This window comes from Podarcis pityusensis (genome assembly GCF_964106645.2).
Source record: "Podarcis pityusensis genome assembly, chromosome: 2".
Lineage (NCBI taxonomy): Eukaryota > Metazoa > Chordata > Lepidosauria > Squamata > Lacertidae > Podarcis > Podarcis pityusensis.
The window spans coordinates 113,327,911-113,342,138 of NC_138029.1; the positions used below are offsets into that span (position 1 = coordinate 113,327,911).

The window sequence follows — 14,228 nt, forward strand, 5'->3', positions numbered from 1 at the left end:
AACCAAGGACACCAGCCAGGAATACCAGAGCAAAACAGCAGCCAGTAGGCTTGGTCTTTATTGAAGACTGTCGCGACAGGACTCCCACCTGCCACCAGGTGAAACAAGATGGAAGCCCCCCGAACAAAAGAGAACCCAAATTTTATTAGTTACGAATCCCTCATGCTTCACCCCTAAGACTACATCACAACTACATCATTGACACATGACAAAAAAGGAGGGGTTGAAGGAGGAGTTGTGGTGGTAACCTGAGTGTCTTGTCACCTAGCCGGTTCCTCCTTCCCCCCTCCCCATGAGTACTTTCCAGGTGACAAAGGAGAGTTTGCAGTTTCCTGCCCCCAGAGGGAAGAGCTGATCACTGTCCTTTGTTTCAGTCCCTGCTGAATCCACTCCCATATGCATAGGACCATCAAGGTTGTCATGCCAACTGGGTAGGGCTTGGCTGCCTTGTGTCAAGTCTCCCCCCTTTAATAGTCCTTCCTTCATGGTGTAAAATAAAAGTGGAAAGGTGCAGATCCAATGTATGGGTGATTTTCTATGAATTTATAACAGAAGCGCCGCGTATGTCGTGTGTGAGTGTCGTGTTTGTACAAACTGAATGGTGGAGGGGGGGGTTCCTGCAACACCCCCCCCAAACACATGCTCAGTTGGTTTGAGCATGGTGCTGATAACACCAAAGTTGCAGGTTGGATCCCTGTATGAGACGGCTGCATATTCCTGCATTGCAGGGGGGGGTTGACTGGATGATCCTGGGGGGTCCCTTCTGACTCTGAAAAGAACATAAAATGTTACTCAGCTAAAGGCCTGGCAGAAAAGGAATGTACATGATATAGTGCAGTCAGTAGTGTTATGACACTCAATCTTAGGGTTGTGGGTTCGAGTCCAACCTGAGCAAAAAAAAAAAATCCTGCAGGGGGTTGGACTAGATGACCCTAGTGGACCCTTCCAGCTCTACAGTTCAATGACGCAAGGAAGGTGGGATTTAAGGAAATAAATGATAGCCTGGGGGCTTGCTGGGCGCCCCTCCCCTCCAAAAAAAACCCCCAAACATTACGGAAAGTACCGCACGCAGAAGAGTTAACATTTGCTCTGCCCCGCCGTCCCTGATTGGGCGACGGAGTTCGAACTCCCCAGGCTGAGCCCTTTCCGACCAATGGGAAGAGGCAGGCAGCCTCGAATTTCTAGCGTGGCAGTTTGCTCGCCACCCGAACTAACATCGAGCGCAAAGGTTTGGCTTTGCTCGTCTGTATGAAAAAGCGGGGCGGGAAAAGTGCAGCTTTTAAAAATCACCATTCTTCGTGCGCTCTTTTCTCCCATGCAAAGAAGGCAGCGTGCGAGGTGCTGAAAAATCACTTATTATCAAAGGCACTCCCCCTTTATTTTTATTTATTAAATTTTCATTAAATATTATTTATTAAATAAATACTTATTTTCATTTTCTCCCTGACTCATTATGGGATGGAGAAGCAGTAAATTAGGCAAGGAGGTTTGGGTGCAAAGCTCCTCATCGTTTTAATTTCCCCACCCCCCACATGGCGTCTCGAGTTAGCAGGAAAAAAGGGGGCAAAAAACAGCCAGGCGGATCCGCCTTGCAGCCAGGAGAGCGGCTCAGTTAAAAACGTGTTTGCTGCAACCCCCCCCCCCCAAACCCTGCTATTTTATTGAGGTTCCATGTGCCAGTAAGCCTCCCCCGACTCTCGCCAAATCTGCATTCGGTATTAGACTTGATCCCCTATGTGGATCCCTAGGGGAAAGCACTAGTGCCCTTGAGCATGTGCAGAGCGCCTCCGCCCTTTGGGAATCGGGTTATATGCTTAAGCGAAATACAGTGCGCGGAATCGTTGCAGCTCGTAAAGCGGGGGCTTCCATTTCTCGTGCGTATACAGCCCTGCCCCACACCAGGCAGGGCACACCTGGGTTACCAGCGCCGGGGGGCAGAAGCGGAAAGCTCTGCTGCTGCTACTGCTGCTGCCGCCCACGTGCTTTCGCCCTGGACCACCCAGCGCGCCGCGCCTCCCACTCTCTCACCTGATTGGGCGAGGGGTCGCTTGGAACGTCGGGAGAGCTCGGCTGCCCTGGCCAATCGCAGGCGGAGGGAACGTCCGAACTTTCCGAGCGGATCCCGGATCCTTTGTGCGCTCCCACGAGACTCCAGCGCGCAGGACAGGTGAGAGCCGGTGTTGCGTGCTCACGGAAGAGATTTTTTTATTAATATTTATTTCATTTATATCCTTCATTCCTGCCTGGGCGGTTTGCAACTTTAAAATACTGGAGCAAAAAGGTGGTCTAAAATGCAAAAGGGGAGGTGGGTTTGTTCTTTGGCCTTGAGTTTTTTTCTCCTCTCCCCCCACCCACGTCAGAAGATTTGTGGGACTGACTTTGTTTTTTTATATATTTCTAATATTAAAAAAAACTAAAGAGCATAAAGAAATACCATTGCAGCAGGTAGAAAGCAGTTCTGGGGTTCCAGAGCTGAATAGATCACATGGTCCTTCCACCTAAAGATCTGTTCCTGATTCTGGCAGCTCCCCCCCCCCCCCCAGTTCATTAGTTTAAATTGGGGTGGGTCATCATCAGTTTGGATCTTGAAATATTTGCCCATCTACTTCAAATCAACTAGCAGATCCTGCTCTGCATGTGTCCTAATTTGTGAATTGGCTTTTTCGCTCTTTGATTCAGAGGCTAAGAGCATGGGTAGGCCCGGGGGCCAAATCTGGTCCAATCGCCTTCTCAGTCCGGCCCGCGGACAGTCTGGGAATCAGCGTGTTTTTACATGAGTGGAATGTGTCCTTTTATTTAAAATGCATCTCTGGGTTATTTGTGGGGCATAGGAATTTGTTCATTATTTTTTTCCAAAATATAGTCCGGCCTCTCACAAGGTCTTATGGACAGTGGACCGACCCCCTGCTGAAAAAGTTTGCTGACCCCTGGCTAAGAGGAACCTGCGGGTTAGGATCGGGGGAAATCTCCAGGCGTCTCACAAAATGGGGCGGGGGGGGTGGTTGGAGGTGTCACCTGTATGTTTAGGGGCTAGATGTGTTGCCCACATTATTTTGGAGGATCCTGGTTTAACTAGCAACAGGTTTCCTTGCCACTCCCAAATAGTTTGGGACTGGAATGAGCTAACAAATAAATCCTGTGTTTTGCCAGCTGTTGTACTAAAACAGGCCCCATAGGTAAATGTAAAGGGACCCCTGACGTTTGGTCCAGTCGCGGACAACTCTGGGGTTGCGGCCCTCATCTCACTTTACTGGCCGAGGGAGCCGGCATACAGCTTCCGGGTAATAATAATAATAATATTTATTTATACCCCACCCTCCCCAGCCAAGACTGGGCTCAGGGCAGCTAACAAGCAATAATAAAAACAAGTTGATTAAAATACAATTTAAAAAACAAGATTTAAAAATACAACATTAAGAAGAAGAAGAGTTTGGATTTGATATCCCGCCTTTCACTCCCTTTAAGGAGTCTCAAAGCGGCCAACATTCTCCTTTCCCTTCCTCCCCCACAACAAACACTCTGTGAGGTGAGTGGGGCTGAGAGACTTCACAGAAGTGTGACTGGCCCAAGGTCACCCAGCAGCTGCATGTGGAGGAGCGGAGACGCGAACCCGGATCCCCAGATTACGAGACTACCGCTCTTAACCACTACACCACACTGGCTTAAAACATTAGGATGCAGCCTCTTCACAGGAGGAGAAAGGAAAAAGAAAGGGGGAGGGAATCAAATTCTAAGCCAAAGGCCAGGTGGAACAACTCTGTCTTACAGGCCCTGCGGAAAGAAGTCAGATCCCGCCGGGCCCTGGTCTCATGAGGCAGAGCGTTACACCAGGCCGGAGCCAGTGTTGAAAAGGCCCTGGCTCTGGTTGAAGCTAATCTAACTTCCTTAGGGCCCGGAACCTCTAGGGTGTTGCTATATATGGACCAGGAGAGGCAGTGCCGTAGGTATGGGGGTCCTAGGCCATGAAGGGCTTTAAAGGTCAAAACCAGCACCTTAAATCTGACCCTGTATTCCACTGGGAGTCAGTGCAGCTGGAAAAGCACTGGGTGAATATGGCAGAGACCCTGTGAGGAGCCTCGCTGCAGCATTCTGCACCCGCTGGAGTTTCTGGGACAGTTTCAAGGACAGCCCCGCGTAGAGCGAATTAAAGTAGTCAAGCAAAACTAGTGGCCAGCATGACTAAGCCGCTTCTAGCAAACCAGAGCAGTGCATGGAAACACCGTTTACCTTCCCGCTGGAGCAGTACCTATTTATCTACTTGACTTTGATGTGCGTTCGAATTGCTAGGTTGGCAGGAGCAGGGACCAAGCAACGGGAGCTTTCCCCGTTGTGGGGATTCGAACCGCCGACCTTCCGATTTGCAAGCCCTAGGCTCTGTGGTTTAACCCACAGCACCACCGGTGTCCCTAAAACAGGCCCCATAGGCAGTTACTAATCCTGTTATTAAAAACAAACAAACCACTGATTGATTAAGGGGATCCTATAGTCTAGTTCCATCCAGCTAACACAACTCCCCTGGCTGTTCTAGAGAAGGAAACAAGCAGTCTGCATTGGAGATCTCAAATGAAACTGATAATTTTGTCCTTATGCTTCAGGGGGAGGTAGCCATGGAAGCCGAGGGTGCTATTGAGGGGCTCCTCGAGGAGGCGACATGTTCCATCTGCCTGGAGTACTTCATAGACCCAGTTACAATCGCTTGCGGGCACAACTTCTGCCAAGCCTGCTTTGACCAACTTTGGGAGGACCCCAACGTAGACTCCTGCTGCCCTCAGTGTCGAGAGAGGATCAAGCAAAGGAACTTCAGGCCAAACCGTCAGCTGGCAAATATGGTCGAGATCGTCAGGAACTTCCAGGAAAGGAAAGGATTGAAGAGAAAGTGGGAAGAGCCCCAGAGGCAGCAGGCACCAGGGGATGATCAGGCACCAGGGGGTGTGGTTTGGGACCGGTTGCACGCTGACCAGGGCCACACCGCGTCTTCTATAAGCAAGATCTCCGTAAAATACAAGGTCAGAAATCGATATGGCAGGTGGGCATAGGAAATGGCTCTGGCTCATTTTTTGGAGGGTTCTGTGCAGCCCTATGAGTTTCCCCTGGAGTAAAAGGTCATGCAAAGATTACGCAGGAGATGGATTAAGGATTAAATTTGTAGATTAAAACGCAAACCTCTTATCCCATACGTGTGGGAGAAATACAAAAAGTAAACACACTGTGGTGATTTTTTTAGCATAGTAAAACACCTTTTTGCCGGTTAATTTTATTGACTTTCCATAATTTATAACAAATTGTCTCCAAATTTAAAAAAAAAAAAAACTGACTCTCCCCGCCTTGTCCCCTCTATTTTTCTCCCTTCTTTGCTGCTCCCAATACAATAATCTTTCCAACTATAATTTCAAAATACATTTATCACATTGCCCTACACATCACCTGCTCAATTACCTATTTTGCTATGGCTTTTATACCTTGGTATAACCCTTTGCAAATGCTGGCACAGGTAAGGCAGAGACTGCACTTGGTCTCAGACACTAGGGGGAGCAGACAGCCCAGCAAATAGTCAGGTCCTAAACTGTAGAATTTTATATGTCACTGCAAACATGATATGTAAGAAATTTCGGAGAACTAGAAAATGCACTAGCTTAAGTTTTAGGCAAGGAAATCTAAGAAAACATGACCTGCGCAGGTGGCATAATTTGGTGATTGAATGAAAAGTACAGTCATACCTTGGGTTACAGATGCTTCAGGTTGCGTTTTTTTGGGTTACGGACGTACTGAAGCCCGGATGTACCAGAACGGCTTACTTCCGGGTTTCAGTGGTCACGCATGCACAGAAGTGCTAAATCACACTTTGCGCAGAAGCACTGAATTGCAACCCGTGCATGCGCAGACGCGCTGCTGCGGGTTGCGAACGTGCCTCCTGCATGGATCACGTTTGCAACCCGAGCGTCCACTGTAATGTGGAACAAGCCATGATTGCAGGAAAAGTTAAAAATGTGTTGTGTTGTGTTAAAACAATGTGACACAGCCGTTGCATGCAAAGATTGCAGCGTTCAGGATTAAAATTCAGCTGCAATTTAAGTCTTGCCGCCTCTTCTTTCCGAGATGCCTTCAAAAGAACTGGCAGTGGATGCTCAACCCCACCTGAACTCTTTCACAAGGCCAACTAATTATATGCAGCATGTATCAAGTTTCCCAGCTGTAAGGCAGTTCAGATTAAAGTTAAGGCTGGGGAAAACCAACCCCAAAATCAAATCAATCCAAGAGATAAAGTCCAAGATGTAGGGTCCAGGTAAATGGTAAGAAAAAATATGTTTTTAAGTAAAACTGAAGTCTTGAGCTCAACAGAGGCAAAGGAATTGGAAAAATAAAATGGGAAACTCCTGACTCTCTTGCCCAAGCAGGGTAGCTCAAGAACAACTATGAGCAGCATTGATCATAAAGAAGGGGGGAAATTCAGATATGTATTTAGTAAAGGTAAAGGGACCCCTGACCATTAGGTCCAGTCGTGGCTGACTCTGGGGTTGCGGCGCTCATCTCGCTTTATTGGCTGAGGGAGCCGGTGTTTGTCCGCAGACAGCTTCCGGGTCATGTGGCCAGCATGACTAAGCCGCTTCTGGCGAACCAGAGCAGCGCACGGAAATGCCGTTTGCCTTCCCGCCGGAGCAGTACCTATTTATCTACTTGCACTTGACGTGCTTTCAAACTGCTAGGTTGGCAGGAGCAGGGACCGAGCAATGGGAGCTCACTCCGTCGCGGGGATTCGAACCACCACCAACCTTCTGATCGGCAAGTCCTAGGCTCTGTGGTTTAACCCACAGCACCACTAGTACACTAGTAAAATATGTATTGCTGTCGAGTCTGGGGCCAGAAACCAACCAGGTTTCCCATTAAGTGTCTAACATAATCCATATCAGACTTTTCAGAATACAGGGCCACAAAGGGAGTGTGGATGACCCTCCAGTTGTTGATGAGAAGCATAGTTAAAGTCACTGGTCCTAAACTGACCCTCGGGTGACTCTCATTTTCCACCTCTGCACTTCCTTTGAAATTTTTCCTCCCCAGGCGCAGTTAGAAGCAGAGAAGCAGAAAATCAGATCCGCTGTCCAGAGAATGCAGGTATTTCTCCGGGCGAAACAGCGTCTCTGGCTAGGTGAGCTGGGAGATCTGGAGAAAAAGATTTGGAGGAGGGGTGAAGGAAACTTTGCCGAACTCTCTGGGGAGCTTTCCCGACTCAGAAACTTGATCGTGGCGACGGAGGCGAGAAACCAGCAGCCATCATACCACGTCTTTCAGCCCCCGAGGGAATCCCTCCAGGTGAGGCTTAATGCAAAGGTGATTTCCAGGTCTCTTGAACGAAAAAAGAAAATGAACCTGGGTCCATCCATTTGTTTTTCCACAGGTCGGTGGGGGTGGGGAATTCTCACTTGAACGAAAAACAGCCCAGTGTTTTTCCCTGCCTGTGTAATTGACACCCGTTTATCTTTTTATTTTTATTTTTCAGGACATCAGAAGAGCCTTAACGAGGTATGTGGCTGTTTTTTATCACACACACCCTTTCTGCTTTCATGCGAAAGAAATTTGCTCCCTTTGGTGGGTTTCTGGAAAGCAAACGATAATGTTTCCTTCCGCGTTGTGTGAGGTTCATTTCTTTGCTCTCTTAATTTGGTCTTTCTCCCCCCAATCCCCTTTCTATCTAGGCTTGCTCACACTCCTCCTTTTTCACCCCCTGTGAAACAACCTTGGTGTTCGTTTGGGGGGCAGGGAACAGATTTCTGTAAAACAGGCCCACGTAAAGGCACTCTGGAGTACAGTCAGTCGTTAGAAACCATTTCCTTCCAACGGCAGTAGATGAAGGTTCTGGAGTTTTATGTTCTCTGAAAAGGGTGACTTCTCTACAACCTCACAATCAGATGCCCTTCAGATACCTAGGAGGGAGTAGTGGCCTTTTTACCTTTAGACTTAAAGGTAAAAGGACCCCTGACCATTAGGTCCAGTTGTGGCCAACTCTGGGGTTGCGGCGCTCATCTCGCTTTACTGGCTGAGGGAGCCGGCGTACAGTTTCCAGGTCATGTGGCCAGCATCACTAAGCCGCTTCTGGCGAACCAGAGCAGCGCACGGAAACGCCATTTACCTTCCCACCAGAGCGGCACCTATTTATCTATTTGCACTTTGACCTGCTTTCGGACTGCTAGGTTGGCAGGAGCAGGGACCAAGCAACGGGAGCTCACCCCGTCGCGGGGATTCGAACCGTTGACCTTCTGATCAGCAAGTCCTAGGCTCTGTGGTTTTACCCACAGAGCCACCTGCGTCCCTTCACCTTTAGACTTAGTCCTCTGCTATACAGTCGTACCTTGGAAATCGAATAGAATCCGTTCTGGAAGTCTGTTCGACTTCCAAAACATTCGGAAACCAAAGCGTGGCTTCTGATTGGCTGCAGGAACAAAATCGTTCAAAAACCCGGAACACTCACTTCCAGATTTCGATTGTTCGGGAGCCGATTTCTTCGGGAGCCGAGGCGTTTCAGATCCAAGGTACGACTGTACTTGGGATCCTTTTTATTGAAGCTGCCATGGAAAGAACATGCAGACATGTTCATGTAAAGTGCCTGCCCTGCCGCTGGGCAATCAGCCCCTGCTTTCTTCTGCGCTGGTGTTTCCATTTTGGCCAGGCCAGGCCCACCTGCTCTTATACCTGTTGCCGCCTGCGGAGTAAAGACTCAGGTCGCCCAAAAAGGGGCGCCTGCAATGTCCGGTGACTCAGCACTTTGAAGCCCCGCAAATGCACCAACGATCAGCCGATTGCCTTCTGTGGCAAACATCAGATTGTCCTCCTGCCTAAGGCAAGTGTGGGAGACTGGGTCTAGGCCAATGGGCCAGGTCTTTACCTCTCTCCGCCCCCCGTGACCCCATTCTGGCAGGGGCGTGGTCCTGGCCACCCCCCTGTCACCTGAGATTGATAGTCATGGGACTCATTTTCACCTGCACAGTGTGAAATTAAACCACGTGTGTGCCGTCAGCTGGTTATTGGGGCTTCAAAGTGCTTTGTGTGGCCTGCTTGCACCCAAGTATCTTAACTGCACCTCTGTTGATGTTTGCTTCATCCTTTGACACACGTATTTCGTTCTTGGCGCTGGGCCTTTGCTTCTTCCTTCCCTGCAAGCTTCCTAGGCAATTTTTATAACCAATCTAGATGGTTCTCCTCCAGGGTGGACAGGTGCTAGAGGAGGAAATATAGGAGGCTGTCCCAGTTCAGGATGAATTTGACCGGATTAGAAGCAGTTGGCTCAAAAGATCTCAGGCCGCGAAACAGTAGTTTAGGGCACCTTCCCGATAAGTACATCTTGAGTAAAAACTCAGCCCTCTCGTTTAATGTTTCGAAAGCTGTAGTCTGCTGCCGTTATTTAAACTTGACCACGTTCCCTTCCAGGTGTGAGAAGAAAGCATCTGAGCACGAATCGGACCTTTCTCACTGGTGGGACGAGATGCTCAAAATCGCCGTGGAGAAAAGTTCTGCGCTGGAAAAGGCTACGGAGAAGTATAAAGGTACCGCCAAAAGCATAGCAGGGTTTCCTTTACTTGCTAAACACAAAACACAGTTGCTTCAAGAAGGCCTCTCTCTGAGCCCAGAGAGGGCTTTCAGCTTTTATAGTCCTTGCTTAAAGTGCAAGTTCAAAGCCCTGCAAGTTTAGTCTTCTATTTCTTCTTCACATGTCTTTCCATTTCTGTCTTCCAACAATCCTTCTCCACAGTTCAGCGCCACACAGTACCACAGGATGCTGTAATTGGAGCTTATGGTATAGGCCAGAACTATGTACCTGACCACACAGGAACAGAGATAAGACAGCCATGAGTATTCTGCAACTGCATCCTGGAAAGAAAAGCATTTTGTACCAACTTACAGAAAATTAACTCACTCCTTAACCTGTCCTACCCTATGAGATTCCGCAGAATGTCTGAGGAGACATCTCAAAAATCTTTTCTCCCTTTGGTTCTGCATCAGCAGAGAAGCAAGGTTCTGCTTATAATATCATGAAGCCAATTTGAGGAGGAAAAACTGGTGTATAAGTGACCTTACCTTTAAACCTCCCCCTCACCATTCCATTCCGAAAGCTGTCCATTTCTTGTTGAAGAAGAGAAACTTTCAGAGCCAGGCCCACCTTTTTCTGCAAGGCGGCATATCGGAACACCGGGACGCGGGTGGCGCTGTTGGTTAAACCAGAGAGCCTAGGACTTGCCAATCAGGAGGTTGGCGGTTTGAATCCCCGCGACGGGGTGAGCTCCCGTTGCTCGGTCCCTGCTCCTGCCAACCTAGCAGTTTGAAAGCACGTCAAAGTGCAAGTAGATCAATAGGTATCGCTCCGGCAGGAGGGTAAACGGTGTTTCCGTGCGCTGCTCTGGTTCGCCAGAAGTGGCTTAGTCATGCTGGCACATGACCTGGAAGCTGTCTACGGACAAACGCCGGCTCCCTCGGCCTGTAGAGCGAGATGAGCGCGCAACCCCAGAGTCGTTCACAACTGGACCTAATGGTCAAGGGTTCCTTTACCTTTTACTATATCAGAACACAGTGTTTCTCCTAGTCGTCAAGAGATCGAAGCAACATCATTTGTTTTGGGAACCTTAAGTGAAAATGCACCCGATTCGCATGGAAAGTGTCGCCTCTTGCTGCTTCAAAGTCCTCCTTGTGACTTGGCTTCCCTTTCATCTCCTTGCCATTAACCTGGCCTTCAGATTTAAGCAGCAAAACATTATTGCAAGCAGCATATTCTTAATTTTAAATCGGGTGGGGCAGCCCAGGGGCCACGGTCCCTTATGACCATCTTTCCAGAGGCAAAAGCAGGCAAAGCAACGAATCTTAATCTTGTCGTTGGTACAGAAGGCTAGTTTCCACACACCTTCGTGGATCCTTTTCTAACCATCCCCCAGACAAGCAGGCAGGCATGGTCAGAGTTCAATGGCACGTTCCAGCCAGGCAAAAAAACTAGATGAATAATAATAATTTACTATTTATACCCTGCCCATCTGGCTGGGTTTCCCCAGCCACTCTGGGCAGCTTCCAACAAAACACTAAGATACAATAACCTGTTAAACATTAAAAGATTCCCTAAACAGGGCTGCCTTCAGGTGTCTTCTAAAAGTCAGATAGTTGTTTTTCTCTTTGACATCTGGTGGGAGGGCGTTCCACAGGGTGGGTGCCACTACTGAGAAGGCCCTCTGCCTGGTTCCCTGTAACTTGGCTTCTCGCAGTGAGGGAACCGCCAGAAGGCCCTCGGAGCTGGACCTCAGTGTCTGGGCAGATGACTAGTAGAGGATGTGTCCTGCTGAGATAGAGGCCTGGAGGTGGCTGCTGTTTTTAACCTTTGGACACAATGAAAACTTTCCTGTTTTCCTGTGCTTCCAAGCTTAACACAGGCAATTAAGAAAAGGTGTTTCTGAAATATTTGATCTCTGGTTTTAAGTACTAACCTGGTCTTCATTGCGTGTGTGTGGTGTGTGGTTGGAAACTGCTTCGGCCTTTCCCGTATGGTATAGCAATCTACAAATATTTTTATAAGTAAACACGAAAAAGTGCTGATGTAATAGCACAGTCCTATACGTGTCTACTCAGAAGTAAAGCCCACTGAATTTAATGACAATCCTGTTTAAGGGAGTGGGAACCTGAAGGTGAAACTGCTGAGATTCTTTGTTTGCAAAACAACTTCCTGTATATATTATCTGATTTATTTATTTTTCTGTCTTTTCTTCTGCATCAGCATCTCTGGAGCAAGTTCAAGACACAGGTAATTCTCTCAGACATTTTTGATGGAAGATGGGTGCTTGGAGGAGCCACTCAGTTGCATCTAGGAAACCATTTGTGTGGTCCATGGGGGGAGGGGGACTTCCCACAGCAATGAATTCCAACAGAAAATCAATTAAAATGCTAAATTTAGTTGCACTTTAATGTGAGATGTTTTTATTGCACCAACACACGTTAGGATAGTCCAGCTTTATCAAAAGATCCTAGGGTGTTGTACAACATTAAAAACATTTTACGAAACCTGATACAAAGCATAATAATAATACAAAGCAGAAAAGCATAATAATAATATTGACAGGTTCCTGTCCCCCCTGAGCTTTAACAGACCATAGAGTATTTAGTGGTCAAAAGCCTGGGTAAAGAGGAATGTTTTTGCCTGGAGCCTGTAATGATGGCACTAGGTGAGGCTCCCTTAGTGAAGGAAATTACCTTGGAACATGGAGATCACAAGGGAAAATAAAGTAATCCATTTCATATCTCAGAAGGTGGTGGGCTTTCCTTCCTTAGAGTTATTTAAGCAGAGGTTGGATGGGCACCTGTCATGGATGCTTTAGTCGACATTCCTTGAGGGAGGGTCCCTTCCAACTCTACAATTCTTTGAGAGGGTTTGTTTTGGTTTTAGTGCTAATCTGTCTCCAAACTTGTCACTCTTTCCTCCCTGCCACAGCTCCTCTGATGCAAGACCTGAACAAAGGTAACTCGGGGAATGATTTGGATAACGTGGGGGTGGGAGAGACTGGATGGACCAGAAGAGGGCTGAAATGGGTGGAGCCGCAGCAGGCTTCACGAGGGCTTAGTCTCAGATTGCTTGGGGGGAAACGCTGGAGAGGAGAGAACGTGGAAGGCTGTGGGGAGGTGGGGCTTTTCGTCTTGGCAACAGATCCATGGAGTGAGACCCTAGTGGGGATGAGCTGCTGTGTTCATTAGGCCGGACGTCCTGCCAAGCCTGTGTAGATAGTGTGATTTACTTCTGTCTCGCTCCTGACACTGCCACCCGGCATCCTCTCCCCTCTTTTCTCCTGCAGTGGATGTCACCCTCGATGCAAATACCGCACACCCTTGCCTTACCATCTCTGAGGATTTGAAGAGTGTGTGGTGGGAGGTGGAGAAGAAGCGGAAGGGGGGGAAGAAGAAGAAGAAGAAGAGCAACAACAGAGGGGCGACGGGGGACCTCCCTGACAACCCAGAGAGATTTAACGGGGAGCTCTGTGTGCTGGGCCAGGAGGGGTTCACGGCAGGGAAACATTGGTGGGTGGTGGAGGTGGAAACCTGGGGGAGGGCAATGTGGGCTGTGGGGGTCGCCCGAGACACCATGAGGAGGAAAGGCGTTATCTGCACCCATACGAACGAAGGGGTATGGGCGGTGGGGAGGTTTTCCCGTAGCCCATCTAGGCCTTGCCAGTTCTTTGCTTTCACCTTCCCTGCACCAACCCCTTTGGCCTTGGCAAAAGATCCCCAGAAGATCCGCGTGTCCCTGGATTACGAAAGGGGTCAGGTGCAGTTTTCTGACGCCGACACCGACGGTTTGATTTTCACCTACCACACGGGGTCGTTCTCTGAGGAGAAGCTCCGGCCCTTTTTCCAAGTGAGGAGCTGCGGGACGGCTTTGAAGTGCTGGCCTCGGAGCCCCGCTGCCGTGAACGGAAATGATAACGCCAGAACAGCGACGGGGAACCGGTGGTTCTTGGATGAAGTTAGACTCCAACGTCCACCAGCCGCGGAAGCGTTCCACATTGATGAGGGATGGTGGGAATTCTGATCCTGCAACATCAGAGAGGACCGCAGGTTTCCCTGTTCCTCTTCTGTAGTTGTATAAGAAGCCAAGGAGGACCACAGTCTAAATGGCAGGATTTCCAGTTCCTCATCGCAGATATTGGAATATTCCACCTGCAAAATATTCCACCTGCAAATGATGTAGGCTGGTTTTGGAGTCGTCTTTGTGTGGCTGTACCTTTGAAATGATCATTTATTGAGATAAAATAAAATAAAAAGAGGAACAGGCTCTTTGTGTTACACAGAATGATTCAGTATGTTCAGGCTCAACACAGTTGCTATGTTGAGTCCCCACCCCAACCCCACTTTTGTGTGATTTATAGGCACAGAAACTGCCAGGGAAAAAATGAACCCAGCCAGGGAAAAATGTATGTACAGTGGTACCTCAGGTTACATACACTTCAGGTTACAGACTCCGCTAACCCAGAAATATTACCTCAGGTTAAGAACTTTGCTTCAGGATGAGAACAGAAATTGTGCTCTGACGGCACAGCAGCAGCAGGTGACCCCATTAGCTAAAGTGGTGCTTCAGGTTAAGAATAGTTTCAGGTTAAGAACGGAGCTCCAGAACGAATTAAGTACTTAACCCGAGGTACCACTGTTTAAAAAAGAGAGTTCCTGTATGCCAAAAATCATGTTTGGGGCAAGGACTCTTTGTGAGAAAAGCC

The 14,228-nt window shown here is 48.5% G+C and overlaps 1 protein-coding gene across 2 annotated transcripts; it reads left to right on the forward strand.

The window, feature by feature from the left end:
* Positions 1-1,952: 1,952 nt before the first annotated feature.
* Positions 1,953-13,932, forward strand: LOC308469713 (zinc finger protein RFP-like). Of its 2 annotated transcripts, none has more exons than XM_080992573.1 (8): positions 1,953-2,167; positions 4,596-5,006; positions 7,057-7,308; positions 7,496-7,518; positions 9,421-9,536; positions 11,744-11,770; positions 12,455-12,481; positions 12,813-13,932. In XM_080992573.1, exons 2-8 carry the CDS (start codon positions 4,608-4,610, stop codon positions 13,544-13,546), a joined length of 1,578 nt encoding a protein of 525 aa, XP_080848699.1. In that variant the 5' UTR covers positions 1,953-2,167; positions 4,596-4,607; the 3' UTR covers positions 13,547-13,932. The 2 variants fall into 2 exon arrangements, with proteins under 2 accessions (XP_080848699.1, XP_080848700.1); XM_080992574.1 differs by lacking the exon at positions 1,953-2,167 and adding an exon at positions 2,686-2,694.
* The last annotated feature ends 296 nt before the right edge of the window (positions 13,933-14,228 follow it).